Source organism: Cyprinus carpio, chromosome A19 (assembly GCF_018340385.1).
Source record: "Cyprinus carpio isolate SPL01 chromosome A19, ASM1834038v1, whole genome shotgun sequence".
Lineage (NCBI taxonomy): Eukaryota > Metazoa > Chordata > Actinopteri > Cypriniformes > Cyprinidae > Cyprinus > Cyprinus carpio.
The window spans coordinates 18,117,580-18,134,454 of record NC_056590.1 but is presented as its reverse complement, the minus strand read 5'-3'; the positions used below and the strand labels follow the sequence as shown (position 1 = coordinate 18,134,454).

At 37.6% G+C, this 16,875-nt stretch overlaps 1 protein-coding gene across 1 annotated transcript in view; it reads left to right on the top strand.

The window, feature by feature from the left end:
• The window catches only part of LOC109053589 (zinc finger protein 704-like), a 52,048-nt gene extending 43,704 nt beyond the window's left edge, over positions 1 to 8,344 (top strand). The window contains exons 5-8 of the mRNA XM_042776858.1: positions 1,457 to 1,715; positions 3,943 to 4,053; positions 4,450 to 4,547; positions 6,335 to 8,344. Of these exons, the coding sequence (XP_042632792.1) occupies positions 1,457 to 1,715; positions 3,943 to 4,053; positions 4,450 to 4,547; positions 6,335 to 6,449 (583 nt within the window). The 3' untranslated portion in view covers positions 6,450 to 8,344. The remainder of the gene's footprint in view (positions 1 to 1,456; positions 1,716 to 3,942; positions 4,054 to 4,449; positions 4,548 to 6,334) is intronic.
• The last annotated feature ends 8,531 nt before the right edge of the window (positions 8,345 to 16,875 follow it).

Sequence of the window (16,875 nt, the reverse complement as noted above, 5' to 3'; positions counted from 1 at the left end):
AGTTAGGCTTATTTGCCTTGTGCATTAAGGCAAATACAAACTGTTGATGAGAGGGGTGTTTGTTACACTACTGTTCAAATGTTTGGGGTCAGTATTTTTATTTTTTTCAGCAAAGACTATCAGTAGAGAAGAAAAAGTATAAGTAGAGAATATATAAAAAAAAAAAGATTTATTATATTAAATAAATGCTTTTCTATTTATCAAAGAATTCTGAAAAAAAAAAAAAAAGTATTGTGGTTTCCGCAAAAATATGAAGCAGCACAACTGTTTTCAATAATATAAATTGTAATGGTTTTTTTGAGCAGCAAATCAACATAGAATGATTTCTGAAGGATCATATGACATTGAAGACTGTAGAAATGATGCTGAAAATTCAGATTTGCATCACAGGAATAAATTACATTTTAAAATATATTATATTAAAAAAAATAGTTATTTTAAATTGTAGTAATATTTCACAATCTTAGTGTGTTTTTTTCTGCATTTTTGATCAAATGAATGCAGCTTAGACTTTTTTCAGAAACGTTTTAAAATCTTGGCAACTTCAAACTGTTGAACAGTAGTTTATATGTAAAATGAAATCCATAGTTTGGTTAAATTGTTAAATTCTGGCGTATTTTTATCCTGTTCAGTGCATTTCCTTGTGTATCCGCACTGATAATTTTATAGTCCTGCTTGCACCTCAGAATAAACCCAGTACATCAGCATGTACATACAAAAAAAAGACTTCAAGATTTACATTTATTACTAAAAAAAACTTTTCCAAAATATGTTTCACATCACATTTTTATGGTGTTACACCATCTCTTGGCTGACATCCATCACAGTGAACTCTGGATAGCCTATAGTGAGAGATAAGACACTGCAGCCTGCTCCTGATTCAGTGTCAGAGCATGAGACTAATCCCAGCAAGATTATCACCAAGCTTACACTATTACTGCTGGGCACAAAGTAATGACAGCAAATGCCAGATGATTGTGAAGGAAGGTTTATGTTGTTGGGAGGATTTCTAAGAAGATCTCATCTTTCAGAAATATGGTTCAGTAGAAGGACATGAGAAACAAACAGTTATGCATTATGTAACTGTAGGACCATTAAGTTCACCATTAATGTTGTTTAGTATGGTATGTCCAGTTATGGTATGTGAAGTAAAATTTTACTATGGTAGTGTGAAAATTGAGTTATGAAATCAGTCTCAGACTATGATCTGTCCTGTGACAGACAGGTTTGGCTGTTTAAATCATTATTAAAATCAATATGAAATTTAAAATGTAATTTTTCTCAGTTTTGTGTTGAAATACCGTGATTTGCCTTTGTATGACTGTACAGTATGTAAAATATAGTGCTGTATTATTATAGTGCAGAACTTTAAATAAGTTATGTTAGTGGTGCGCATTAAATGAAAGCAAATCACAGTGTCCGTATTAAAATGTTTCAATGGTTTGTCTCTTTTCAGGAGAAACTGTGACTCAGAGTGCAGTGATGGAGAGGAGGATTTCTACTACACTGAGATTAAGCTGAACACAGACTCTGTGGCGGACGGTTTGAGCAGTCTGTCTCCTGTGTCCCCGTCTGTGCTGTCCCCCCCGCCAGGTTTGGACCAGAGACAGCCGGATGGCACTAACGGAGCAAAGAGCGAGAACAGCACCACCACCCCTCTTAGCCGCTCTGCTCCAAGCGCACTCTACCTAGTTCACACAGACCACGCCTACCAGGTGCAGCCATCCCATCCAATCACGATGAGCTATGCACATTTACATAACATTACATCACTCGAGAGATTCACTCTGATGCTCTCAGAACACAACCACTAGACAAATACGATATGGATATGACCTCGTATTTGTATGCAATTACAGAAAGCAAGCAGAACATTTAATATCAGATCGCCCTCTCAATATGAAGACCGGTCAAGCTGTGCATAAAGACGCCCCTTGATCACAATATTAAGCATGAAAATGTCACACTTGAAGAGAATTATGATGAGAAGTCACGTGTTCCTTTTAATGGGATCACATATACCACTATTCAAAAGTTTGGGGTTAATAAGATTTTTTTATGTTTTTGGAATAAGTGTCTTACGCTCACCAAGGCTGCATTTATTTGATCAAAAATAGAGCAGAAACAGTCAAAGTGTGAAATATTCAAATTAAAAAAGTTTTAAATTTTAATATATTTTAAATGTCATTTATTCCTGTGATACAAAACTGAATTTTCAGCATCATTACTCCAGTCTTCAATGTCACATGATCACTCAGAAAACAAATATTTCTTTTTATTAATGTTTAAAACAGTTCAAATTATATTATATATATATATATATATATATATATATATATATATATATATATATATATATATATATATATATATATTATATATATATATATATTGGCTATATAGTGTTATAGTGGTTCAACGCATTATATTGTGTGTTATTTTGAGTCACAGATCAGATTTTTTTTTTTTTCAGATAAGCAAGAAAAAAAATATTTAAAGTTCATGACAATGCCATGAAGCGTTTTTGACATAAGCTAATTTTATGTGTACATATACGCAACTCGGTATTTCCGCGCTGTCTGAAAAATGTCTCTATATGCTTGTGCACATTTTGATTGTGTGTGAGAACAGAGCGTCAGTATCGAATTAAGCTCTCTTTCATTTCTTATTCTTGTGGTTTAAAATTGCTTGAATGTGTAAATTGGCAAATTAATCTGCAAATCACGTGCGTGCCGAACAGAAGGCCTATAGGGTCTCGTCCGTACGTATCACGGATCAACTGCGATCCGTTTAACCCCTAATATGTGACAGATCAGAGCACTCTTTCATTTACTTATTTAACATGAAATTGTCAAATTGCTACTCCATATCAGTCGCATACACGAAAATGCTGAATAATAAGAACAATCATTAACATGCAATAAATAACAGTGTCATATCTATACACATTTTTCCCAGAACGTTCTTGCAACCCGGTAGCAATTCTTCCACAGCCCGGTAGTGGGTCACAACCCGGTGGTTAGGGACCTCTGGTGTACAACATTTAAGACCTAAGAGTCAAAAGTATCAGTCTATTACATTAATTTAAACAATTGTTACCAATCAATTATTATATTAATTTAATAACATATATCTTAATTTCTTAATTGTTTAGATTTTTAAAATGCATTAGCATTAGCTTCTTGGTCAATTTTCACAATGGTCTGCACAAAAACAGCATAAGGGATTATTGAAAATGCAGATTTATCCTCTGCCAGCAGGAGGTGCTTTTGGAGCTGCAGAATATAGCAGTTTCAATTATAATGGCAGAACAGTGCAGTGCTCATATTAATTCAATGAAATCACAGCCTTTTGAAGTTTATTCATCACACAAAGCTATATTGCAATTCTTGTCTTTCCGTCCCCAAATTTAAGCCCTCTTGAAATAATAATTAAGACTTTGTTGTACCATGTAAGATTTTTATGGCCTTAAATTTGATATAACTAAATTAAAGTGCATGATGTTAGGAGAGTTCAGCTGGACAGTAAGAAAATCACAGTGTCTTGAGTATTCAGTCATTTTTTGAGTCTTTGTGTGCCATTCATTATTTGTGGTGTAGCGATTGGTATGTACAGCTAAACTAGGTATGCACAGATGCTGCGCAATTAGGCTGTATTTAATAAATCATGATGACTCACAAGTTCAGTATTTGCGCTAAATCTTGAAGATTTGCCTTACATTAAAGTAACCCACCAAACTGGCTTTAGTGATTTGACAACGTCACCCACCACAGTGGATTTTTACTCTGATTTGGCAGGTGTTAATTTCAATCCCTGAATATAATATGATATAATATTTTTTAATATAAAATGCTGTCAAAATGGTTATTACAAACAAGCAGCCCAATCATAATCGCGGGTCCGTAGAGACTACAGTATATCAGTGTGACTGTCACTCCACAGGCCACAGCCCCTGTCACCATCCCCTCCACCAGCTCCACTGGCTTCACCCCCTCCAGCAGCAGTTTCAGTATCTCCTGGCAGTCCCCACCCGTCAGTTTTACTGGCACCTCTGTGAGTACACACACACACACGCTCCTGTGCCCATCACACACATGCACACACTGAACTCCAGTGTGCCTTGCATTAGGCTGTCCCTTTCGTTCCTGACCGATCGTGTCTCATAATTGCCTACTGATCTACCACAGTTTGGCTTCTCATTTGATGACAGTGATGTCAGGTAAATCAAATGTGCAAACACAACTGTGAGATGTGAGTCAGTCTGACAAATATCTCAACACTGATACATAACCAAATACACAAACGCTCACAAAACAGGCTAAACAGACAGCATTTTATGTTCAGTGTCTCTATAAATTGTGCTTTGAGATTTTTATGACAGGAAATGGATGAATGATGTCTTTGGCCTTGTGTGAGGGATGTTAACTCTCTCTCTCTGTCCGACTGCAGGCCTCTCCCACTCACAACCAGATGCAGGGCTTTGGGGAACAGCGCTCTCAAACCATTGCAGTGCTCTCGTCTCCCCCCAGAGCTGCAGGTTCATTCAGGTACAGTCTTAACTACACTTCCTTTCAGTCTTAAATAAAGAGTTTTACACTTGAAGAAATGAAAATAGTACTTTAAAATGGCTCTGTAAAATGGTTATACTTGACGAATGCTGGAGGTGTGGCTTCCGTAAAAAGGATATTCTTAAATTCTTTATAGCGTGTAGATGTAAGAATCTATTTGCACATCATAAACTCTTTAAGTAGTGTGTTAAAGTATAAATATCAATAAGTTCCAGTCTCTGCTTACTTGGTATGATGCCAGAAGCATGTGAAAAGTCTGTTAACCCAGTGGTGTTGTGATAAAGGGTTACTCCACCCCAAAATGAAAATTTAGTCATTAATCACTTACCCCCATGTCATTCCAAACCCGTAAAAGCTTTGTTCGTCTTCGGAACACAATATTTTGGATGAAAACCGGTTGGCTTGAGACTGTCCCATTGACTGCCAAATAAATTACACTGTCAAGGTCCAGAAAAGTATGAAAGACATCGTCAGAATATTCTATCTGCCATCAGTAGTTCAACCGTAACATTATGACAACAAAAATAATGACTTTATTCAACAATTCGTCTCCTGTCTCTCCCCAAATCGCCATAGCACCATTTTGGAGAACATCTGCTGAATGCAAGCAGCGTACGCTCTTCTGTGTCAGCCGCGACACTGCTTGCGTTCTGCGGAAGTTCTCCAAAATGGTGCTATGGCGATTTGGGGAGAGACAGGAGACGAATTGTTGAATAAAGTCATTATTTTTGTTTTCGTGTACAAAAAGTATTCTCGTTGCTTCATAACGTTACGGTTGAACCACTGATGGAAGATGGACTATTCTGACGATGTCTTTCATACTTTTCTGCACTTTGACAGTGTATTTTATTTGGCAGTCAATGGGACAGTCACAAGCCTCCCTGTTTTCATCCAAATTATCTTAAATTGTGTTCAGAAGATGAACAAAGCTTTTATGGGTTTGGAACGACATGAGGGTAAGTGATTAATGACAGAATTTTCATTTTGGGGTGGAGTAGCCCTTTAATAGGTGGTAGGATCATATTCAGATACTGGAAGGTACCAGACTGGTTATCCGATATTAGATATTTTTTAAACTCATTGCAATTGTTTGATATTGTATATTTAATTATGAATGCTCATTTCTCTTTATTTACATTTAGATTACAGTTATCATCATCTAATGCTCAATTAAAAAACACTGTAAATTATACTTACTGTACATTTATAATTTTGAGATGCCTAAATTCACTTGTAACATTTGAAAATTGATTTTGGTTTTTAGTGCTTTATTTTAATTTGTTTAGACAAAATAGAAAAGTAATTATCGGTTGCGGTCCATGACATGAAAATAATTATCAGCCAGAACTTGATTGTTGCATTCCTAATTTTATTATTTGTATATTGTTTCGCATTTTTGATTGTATTTGATTAGATATTGCTTGTCAAATGTTTGATCATCTTTATAATTATATTTTTTATTATTATTAAAATGATGTACACTTCACATGAAATAATTCCAGTCATATCAGTGACCTTGAAAAATCTCTTATTCCTCTATGTTCATGCATTTTAAGATCATATTATCCATGTCTTACGTAAAAATCACAAGCTTTAAATGAACTTGCCTTGAGCTCCAGATGTGTCACAATAAGATCCAGCAACAACTGATTATTCAACAAATTGTTATTTTGGAAGTACACTTTTTTTAAATACTGTTTGCTTTTATATGTTGAACATTTTTGTAAAACCGTTTTTTTTTTTTTTTTTTGTCATGTGCTGCGCAGTAGGAAGTCACGAGGCGAGGGAAAGAAGTGTCGTAAGGTGTATGGCATGGAAAACAGAGACATGTGGTGCACGGCCTGCCGCTGGAAGAAAGCCTGCCAGAGATTTGTTGACTGAAACAGCTGTGACGACTTGAACACAACAACAGGGTGGGCTTCCTTTGCATGCATAGCATAATGAAATACATCCCCTCTTTGTTACTGACCACAGCCCCACCCTGCTTCACCTTAAACCCACATAGACTTTGAGGGTTAAACCCTTATGCATTTCTTCCTAAACCAACGGATGCACTCCCAATCTTTGCAGATTCCATCTCTCCCTTTGAGGAGAGTTGCTTTACACTGCAAAAAAAAAAAAGACTCTTTTTGTTTGTGTTCAGTATACTGCTTAAAAACATTTTGTCAGTTTCTAAAGGACCAGCCAGGGCAAGACCAGCCTCTGTCCTTGCTCTTTTTAAAAGAGAAGAAAGCTCTCTTTCAGACTTTGTAAATGCTATAAAACACAACTGGAGAAAGTGTTTCTTTTTCCATGGGCACTTTTTTGCATTTCTCCTGCCCATTTTATTAAAGGTTAAGGGTTGGACAGCCAGAAAACCCTGTCTTCTAAAGAATGTACCACCACAGGGGTTTGTTTTAAGATGTTGACTGGACAGCTCCCCTGAATGGAAATCCGTCAATGCAAAAAAAAGTATGGGAAGAGAAGGACTTTCAGCTCCCCCTTTCAGCCATGCTGACACAAGCAATTGCACCTACATGGGATGGATTTTATATCTCTGGATTTATATTTGCGTTTACCAATAGGACATTTCTTTCAGGGATGCGATCAGTAAAAGCAAAACCAGCAGTTAGATTAAAAAGCAAAGAACTTGGTGCTTTTTGTCACAGGAATATCTTCTTGCTACCAAAAAGGTTTTTTTTTTTACATGCCATTTTCCTTTCTTTTTTTTTTTTGCTTTGTGTGTAACTGACTTCAACAGAACGAAATACAAACACTGCGATCATTAAAACCCAATGGTACAGGCTCGCATCAAAGTTAGCGATCGCAAAAACAGTCATACAGGCAACGCAACCTCTCCTTCGCTTCGGACTCCATCAGCGAGAATGAACTGCATTCATATTAGAGCCATATATGAACCTGCTGTGTTTTCACACCACAGTCTGTTGCCTAGAGGTTTGACCAACAAACCCAAGTAAAGAAAACTCTGCAAAGTGGTTAATTTTACCTCTGAAAAGTGAAGAGCTCTTTACCTCTCACCTTTTTCCTGACCTCACAGGTTCAAGTAGGAAGTCATAAAAATAGCAAATGCCACATCTACTCCAGCACAGGAGCTTGAAGCACTCAGATGTGGTTTTGTTATTCTTCAATAGTTGGTACAGTATTGTGTAACACGGCAGAACATTAGTCACAGGAGGATGGATGTCCTTTCACGATGGGCTTCTTTGCAAAGGATGAACAGGATGGAATGAAAATTAAGTCCTGCAACGTTGACACTTAAGGAATACGGCAACTTGGTTGGCAATTGTTATCTGGCACTCTTTTGGTGGCTCTGATAGTTTAATATGATATTGTCTACATAACATCAATACAAGCTAATTAACTCATCATATACATCCAAACAGTGCTTATTGTGATCAGCTCATTGGCTGTATCTGTTATGTTCATCACATGGTTCTCCTTTCACTTAATATCAATATATATATATATATATATAAGTATTGAATCCCTAAAAAAAATGTTTCATGACCAGAATAACACTTGGTTATATTGGTAGAATGAAGTAACTGCACTCACACAAATCCGATTTCAATTATTAGATCCATTTGTTTGCACAGTGTAGTCAATATCCTGTGTTATCTACATGGGTTATTTAGGAATGTTATAACCATCATCCTGACAAGAGAGGAAAATAGACTCACAAACATCTAAAAGTGCAGTAGACTACTTGGAACCTAATTTGACCATTTACGCTAAGATGCATTACAGAAATATGATTTAATCTATTTCACACCTGATATGGATGTGGTTTGGATCTGGTTCATGACTGTTTCTGCATTTTGATCTATAATTTTCCTTTTTTCTCACATTCTGTTGACACGATTCAACAGATCTTGCATGTAAAAGGTCTCCAGGGCCTTGCGTTTTCCGTATGACTGGAGGCAAGCTGTTTGTGAAAGCCCAGCTATGCTGAAGGCACAACCTAGCACACAAGGGCTCTAGCACTCCAATGTTTATTGAAACTTTTTGTGATCTCATGCCAGAGATGAAGCTGAGGTTTAATTAAATTAAAAGCTGCATATTTTGGCCCCTCCGCTGGTATGAGGAACGTCTCAGAGGCTACTGCTTGTCCCTCAGTTCCCTTCCTTGCGCTATTTTAGACCAAAGGGTCTGAGAGATCTCACAGGCGTTTTACGTAAGCTGATGTCTACAGTTGTTTACACACAGTATATACTTGGGGAAACTCCTTCCATCACGTTTCCTACAAATGAGACCTTTAAGAATGAGTTTTGGGAATATATTTCTAAACTTTACCTAAAAATGTGCTCTTGCCTCGGATAAGCTGTTAAGTGAAGTTAAGATCACGGTGCATTTGGTTTCTAATGATGTTTCACACACCTGTCTGTCACCATGGTGCTTATGTATTGGCTGCAGTTTTGTTAACTAGACCACGGCGCATTACTCTTGTTCATTAGGGGTGCTAGTTTACTTGTGCACAGGCCTTTGTTTTGTTGAACAATATGAAATTTAACAGACACGGTGCATATCAAGCTGCAATATGAGCATGTCATCTTTTCACGATTTACTTTCTTTATTGCCAACTTTGTTCACAATAGTATATAATGTACCTACAATATCTTCATAAGCTACCTAGTATACAGTATTTAGGACTAGTGCTGCTCATGAATGCCTATCTTGGTCCATATCTCATAGTAACGCAGTACAAAGCTTTCATTGTTCAGATACAGTAGGACGCTGAGGTATTAACTGTTTTTAGCCTAAGTAGTCTTCTCTGGTTCTTTGTAAACATACCATATAGGTAATTAACAATAACTTATAATACTATTATATTACTCAAAATGTGTAACTCTTTTGATCCATATTCTAAGCTACCTAAACACACTGGTGTACAGATCCTAAGGAACATATTAAGATGCTTCCTGTTCTGAACCCTCACAGGTCCAGAGTTTTAACATGCTAGTTTAGCCGCTTTAAAAGACACATCTCTTTTCCCACACACTGATGTGAGGAAAATCCGAAAGTGCAATGTTAATCAGATACACATACGTCTTTGCTTGGTATTAGTGTTGGATCTGTGCAGATGTTTAGAGTGGGTGTGCATATCCCATGTCAGACTGACCCAATCTGATTGTCTTTGCATAGACTGAATCGTTTGTGTAACTCCAAACCGTCACTCAGCTATAGCCAGATGGCAGATGGGCCACTCAGTAGTCTACTTACATAAGTTGTGTGTTTGTGTCGAGCCACAAACAGCAAGAACGAGTACAGGCCGTTGACAGGACTAAGTCTGCAACCAAAAAAAAAAAAAGCTGTAGTTGAGAGGAACATTCCAGACTGCACATTTAAATCTTTTTGTTATGAAACAGCATCATCAGGATGGAACTTCCTCTCTCTTAGAGGGCTTATAATCACTGCTGTCGTTGTTCTGCAATGCATACTACCGATAAAATAGCTGTTGGGTTCCCATGGTACATGATCAGGTTATGTCTATCCTAGGTGGAAAGGAGCCCTGAGAAGTTTTGTTTTTGTTTTCCGTGGAGGGGGCCAGTCCCTCTGACCGCTTTTAGGAATTTATTTGTATGAGGATATATAGGAGTCTGACTGTGCCTTGGTGAGGTCTGAGATTGTGCGTGGAGATGCACAGAAAAGCAAAGGAATGTTTCTGGTGTCGGCTTGTCTGAGTTCATCATTTCGTCTGATTTAAATGTGTGGGAGTGGAGGCCACTTTTTTACTGATTTGAGGACTAGCTCTTGCTTTTTTTGAATAGCTCTTGATGAATTTGGTGGGATGGGGGGTGTCTTTTCCCAGTTGTACTTTGTAAACTATTTTTAGCTACAATATCGTAGTTGTTTTTGTCTTGTTGTTTTTATCTCCAGTTTTGGAAATGCAGCGGGAAACGTTTAATCAACATTTCAAACAGGGGTTTGTTGAATACGGCTGCGTTTTAAGGACTGGGGAGTGTTTTTCTTACAAGATGCTTATACAGTGAGATCATCCATTATTGTCAGAGACTAAAACTCCAGCCTAACAGATAGGACCATGCACAGAAGATCTCAGAATTATGAATTGCAAGCTTGGTCGGATTGCTTTCCATCATGTCTTTCAAAGTAGGGCTGCATGATTTGGGGAAACAGGTTTTCTGTGCTTGTTTGTCATTATGAGAAGATGTTAGCTGCATATTGACTTCACAAATGCATGTTATAAGCAACTCAAACTTAAGAGATGCAGAGATGTTTATGTGGAGCAGCATTTACTGCATACCGAACCGCACTGAGACACTGAAAACACCAGATCATGAGCTGCTCATGTGTAAACAAACACTGTGGCGTGCTTCACTCTGAAACACGCATTTCATATACAGGTGCATCTCAATAAATTAGAATGTCGTGGAAAAGTTCATTTATTTCAGTAATTCAACTCAAATTGTGAAACTTGTGTATTAAATAAATTCAATTAATTGTGGTGATTTTGGCTCACATTTAACAAAAACCCACCAAATCTCAACAAATTAGAATACTTCATAAGACCAATAAAAAAAAAAAAATAATAATAATAATAAAAAATAAAAAAAATTGTGAATTGTTGGCCTTCTGGAAAGTATGTTCATTTACTGTACATGTACTCAGTACTTGGTAGGGGCTCGTTTTGCTTTAATTACTGCCTCAATTCAGAGTGGCATGGAGGTGATCAGTTTGTGTCACTGCTGAGGTGGTATGGAAGCCCAAGTTTCTTTGACAGTGGCCTTCAGCTCATCTGCATTTTTTGGTCTCTTGTTTTTTTATTTTCCTCTTGACAATACCCACAGATTCTCTCTGGGGTTCAGGTCTGGTGAGTTTGCTGGCCAGTCAAGCACACCAACACCATGGTCATTTAACCAACTTTTGGTGCTTTTGGCAGTGTGGGCAGGTGCCAAATCCTGCTGGAAAATGAAATCAGCATCTTCAAAAAGCTGGTCAGCAGAAGAAAGCATGAAGTGCTCCAAAATTTCTTGGTAAACGGGTGCAGTTACTTTGGTTTTCAAAAAACACAATGGACCAACACCAGCAGATGACATTGCACCCCAAATCATCACAGACTGTGGAAACTTAACACTGGACTTCAAACAACTTGGGCTATGAGCTTCTCCACCCTTCCTGCAGACTCTAGGACCTTGGTTTTCAAATGAAATACAAAACTTGTTCTCATCTGAAAAGAGGACTTTGGACCACTGGGCAGTTCAGTTCTTCTCCTTAGCCCAGGTAAGACGCCTCTGACGTTGTTGGTGGTTCAGGAGTGGCTTAACAAGAGGAATGCGACAACTGTAACCAGATTCCTTGACACGTCTGTGTGTGGTGGCTCTTGATGCCTTGACCCCAGCCTCAGTCCATTCCTTGTGAAGTTCACTCAAATTCTTGAATCGATTTTGCTTGACAATCCTCATAAGGCTGCGGTTCTCTCGGTTGGTTGTGCATCTTTTTCTTCCACATTTTTTCCTTCCACTCAACTTTCTTTTAACATGCTTGGATACAGCACTCTGTGAATAGCCAGCTTCTTTGGCAATGAATGTTTGTGGCTTACCCTCCTTGTGAAGGGTATCAATGATTTTCTTCTGGACAACTGTCAGATCAGCAGTTTCCCCATGATTATGTACCCTATTGACCCAAACTGAGAGACCATTTTGAAGGCTAAGGAAACCTTTGCAGGTATTTTGAGTTGATTAGCTGATTGGCATGTCACCATTCTAATTTGTTGAGATAATGCATTGGTGGGTTTTTGTTAAATGTGAGCCAAAATCATCACAATTAAAAGAACCAAAGACTTAAACTACTTCAGTCTGTGTGCACTGAATTTATTTAATATACGAGTTTCAAAATTTGAGAATATAAATTATATAAAAACTGAAATAAATGAACTTTTCCATGACATTCTAATTTATTGAGATGCACCTGTATTTATTTAAATCACAGCCTTTGTGATTTCATTATTGTATTATGGCATCTTGCGATTTTGGTTTTATTTTGATTAATCATTCAGCCCTATCTCAAAGGTTCTCAGAGAATAAGCAGGACGTAATGTGACACGTTTCAGTCTCAAGCCTTTCTGTTGTCAGCAAAAAAACAAAAAACAAAACAATAACCCATCCAAAAATCTTAAACAAGTTGCTTTACATCTTGAAAATAAGATGCCAAAAGACACCATGGGAATGTAGGCTCAGCGCTCTGAATGGATTATCTCACTGCTGACCTTTTGTCAATCAAGAACCATGTTAACCTCAAGAACAAAGACTGTCGCACTGGATTTTTACACTTTTTCAAGTATTTGATGATCTAACTGTATTTTTTAATACTGCATGTGCATGCTGAAGAAAAGAAACAAAAAATATGATCTGGATTTATGAATGTGTTGTTTGTGATGTTTTATCTGTAAAAACAGGCACAGGGCAGGCAGGCTGCTGTTACTACAGGAATGACATGCAAAATCCACTTCCTCTGGAAATGTATTTTCATCATGTGATTTCACCATCTTTTCATAGTCGCCCATTTTCATGCTATTTTCTGAAACAAAGAAAGTCTTTAAAAGAGTCTGATTGGCTGAAGCAAGGATAGAAACTGCCACAATTTTGCAGTCATTCCACTGCGTCTGGGCTGAAAACCAAATTTGTGGCTTCTTCTTAGACCTGTTCTATACTTGGCATCATGTGCTCATATCTAGTGATTTTTATAGTCCATTGAGAGGAGGGGAAATGCCATAAAAACAAACAGATGCTGATGATAAAACAACCAGCTTCTGACCATCGTAGCACAGGTGATAATGACAAACGCCTGACGGATACTACATAAGCACTTCAAAGTGATCTAAAAGAGAGGATCAGTTCACCTCAAGGACCAATGTAGTCAGCCCAAACTGTGCTTTTTGTTTTTAGTTCACAGATGTCTGTCCCATTGTCTGTTCTTTTGACATTCCTGATTTTACAAGTATTGTCTGATGTTAAGAACGGGCATCTGGTGCCCTGTGCACATGATGTAAGTCTACTGTGTAAAGAGAAAAAGGGAAAACTCAGGATGTCTTCATCTTTCCATGCTGCTGCTAGCAGAAAAAAAATAATAATAATGCAGCAGTCAAGTTGTAAAGCCATAAAGGAAAAGAGGTGTTTGGGTGACCCATGCCATTTACCAAAATTATTTTGATCAGTAAGCAATGTCTAGACTATATTCAATAACTGTGTATTATTCATTATTGCACACTGACTGTATATTGAAGCTGTTCATTGAAGAAGGTACTTGATGTCTCTATGCCAATGTGAGGGATAAAGTCATTGATGGGGGAGAGATTTTATTGTATAAGCAATAGCTATGAATGTAGCTATGAATAAATGGATGGTATATTTATATGCTTATAAATTAAAATATTGTTATTCTGAAGAGAAACACCCTTGAAATTGGCAGGTTTTCAAAAAGTGAATTGTAACTTGATTGTACTATATTATGCATATAACTTTGTGACATTAACACAAATGAACTTAACCCTAACAGCAAATGAATAATAAGCTGTATAAATGTCACAATGTAAAATTAAGACAATAATGTGTACAACTAAAGTTTTATTAAACCACCATTAAAGGGTTATTCCACTGCAAAATGAAAATTTTGTCATCATTCACTTACCCCCATGTCGTTCCAAGCCCGTAAAAACTTTGTTCGTCTTCGGAACACAATTTAATATATTTTGGATGAAAACAGGGAGACTGTCCCATAGACTGCCAAATAAATAACAGTGTAAAAGAACACTAAAGTATGAAAAGCATCGTCAGAATACTCCATCTGCCATCAGTGATTCAACCGTAACGTTATGAAGCGACGAGAATACTTTTTGTACACAAAGAAAACAAAAATAACGACTTTATTCAACAATTCCGTCGTTATTTTTGTTTTCTTCGTGTACAAAAAGTATTCTCGTCGCTTCATAACGTTACGGTTGAACCACTGATGGCAGATGGAGTATTCTGACGATGCTTTTCATACTTTTCTGGACCTTGACACTGTTATTTATTTGTCAGTCTATGGGACAGTCTCAAGCCCCTTGGTTTTCATCCAAAATATCTTAAATTGTGTTCCGAAGACGAACAAAGCTTTTACGGGTTTGGAACGACATGAGGGTAAGTGAATATTGACAAAATTTTCATTTTGTGATGGAGTATCCCTTTAAAGCTGCAGTCCCTAACTTTTGGTGCTCTAGCGGTTAATAAACAGAACTGCGTGTGTCTTGCGGAAGAACGTTCTCTGTTTATGTCTACGGTGAATCACGCAGGTACTGGGCTGCTCCGCAGTGGTACCTACCCGAACCAGTCTAAATAGTCAGAATATAAACACTTATAGGTGAACTGTAGTGATTCAGGACAAGCCAAAAACACTGTTTGGAAAATGGTTTCATGGTGTACTCGCTTATTATATAAATTTTGTACATTTTGAAAACAAAAAAGTTATGGACTGCAGCTTTACGATGCATTCACATTTGCAAAACAGGTGAATTTTTGCGGGCAAAGTATGTCCATCGTCAAAAGTGCCATTAACACAGAGGTCACTTCCAAACCAAGCAGCTTTATGGGTAAACTCTGCAAATTTCAGTGTTAACAGTTAAACTCAAATCTGATGTTAAACCCACTAGAGGAAATTTTTCACTCTCATACAAAACGCTTGGGTTGCCATTGAAATTCCTGCATTTTGCCCCCGGAATTTCACCATGAGGAGCTAAATGTGACTGCATTTAAGGGATGAAACGAGATAAAAGAAAAGCCCAATGAATGTTAAAAGAACGCAGCGTCAGTGTAGCAAATTTTCACTTGGACAATGATGAAAAATGGCGTCGCGACTACATCCGTTATTTTCGTCCCGCGTTTCATGTGAACGGAAAAGTGATGTAGATGTCTGACACACACTGACCTGTATCTGAGGCGATGAGATAAATGAGCGGCCCGTCGCAACATTAATAACACAGTTCATCCTGGGTTTAACAAAGACGTCACACGCCAGGTCGAGCTGAGTGCGTCTTAGAGACGTTTCCCGCCGTTAGGTTCGTTTCCGCGGGGCTTCGAACTCTCGCGCGCTCCCTCGAGCAGAGCAGAAAGATCCGAGGCGCGGGGTTCAGAGGGTGTTCTTAATGATGACGATTGCTGCTGAAGGCTGTTAGCCGGCAACATTTAACTCTAATGGAACGTATACAAATGTAGCCCAGTTGTTAAAGGTGTCAAGTATCAGCAGAAAGGAGGGCCTTAATTAGAGGATATTTTTAAGGCTTCGTGCCACTATATTTTGTCATTATTAGTGTCTAGTCTGTGTTCACTCAATTATGCAATTTTATGCGTTAGTAGGCCTACACAGGTTCACGCGGCAACACCTGACAAATATAACTCATAATAGACAAAAAGAAGTTATTTTTACACTTCTCGTATTTACGCACTAGTCTGGATATATGACCGTAGAGGGAAATGATTATATATCATTATCTGGACTTGATAAAATATTGCAATACATTAACTGGAAGCACTTGCTTTATGTACAGTGTCTTATAATGTTTATCTAATTGCACCGTTTTGTTTCTTTTCCCAAAGTTCACTAGACTTTAATCTCCCGTCCTTCTGAGGGCGAAAACACTTGGTGACTGTTATTATGATCTATCTCACTTGCTGGCTGTACTAGTTTTTACTCTGAGCTGTGTGTAAATAGAAACTGCCATTGTAATTGTGCTATGGTGATGATGTTCTGGTGCTCGTCAGTGCCGCTGTTGTTGTTTTCTTCGGTGTAAAGACCTTTCCAAGGTGCCTGTGTTCATATGAGCTCCTGGTTAATAGTCATGGAAAAAATAAAAAGACTCATTCGGCAGCTGTTTTTCTATACAATGTCTGCTGGTGTGTGTTTATTAATCTAATTATAACATGGCGTAATGTGGGTATTTCAGAAACTGGGCTTGATTATAATAAGAGAGCTAATTATCAGTCTTGGGTCACTGTGTTTAGAAACACAGAAAAGAATAGCACACAAAGCTTTCAAGTTTTTGAGTGTTTGCAGACTCTGTGGTAGACTAATTAAAATAGCCTTTAGGATATTATGTACGAGTCTATTCTCTGCTAATAATTAGCCTATATAACGACTCATTTACATACAGTACATAACAAATATTGACAGCCCTTATAATTGTCATTTTTCTCCTACATCAATTACACTGACGTGTATAAAAGTCACCTTGAGAAAGTAAACGTTAGTGTGCCATCTAGTGTTCCGTCGCTGTTACACAGCTGCAACATTTCAAAAAATGACTTCTGGACAAAAA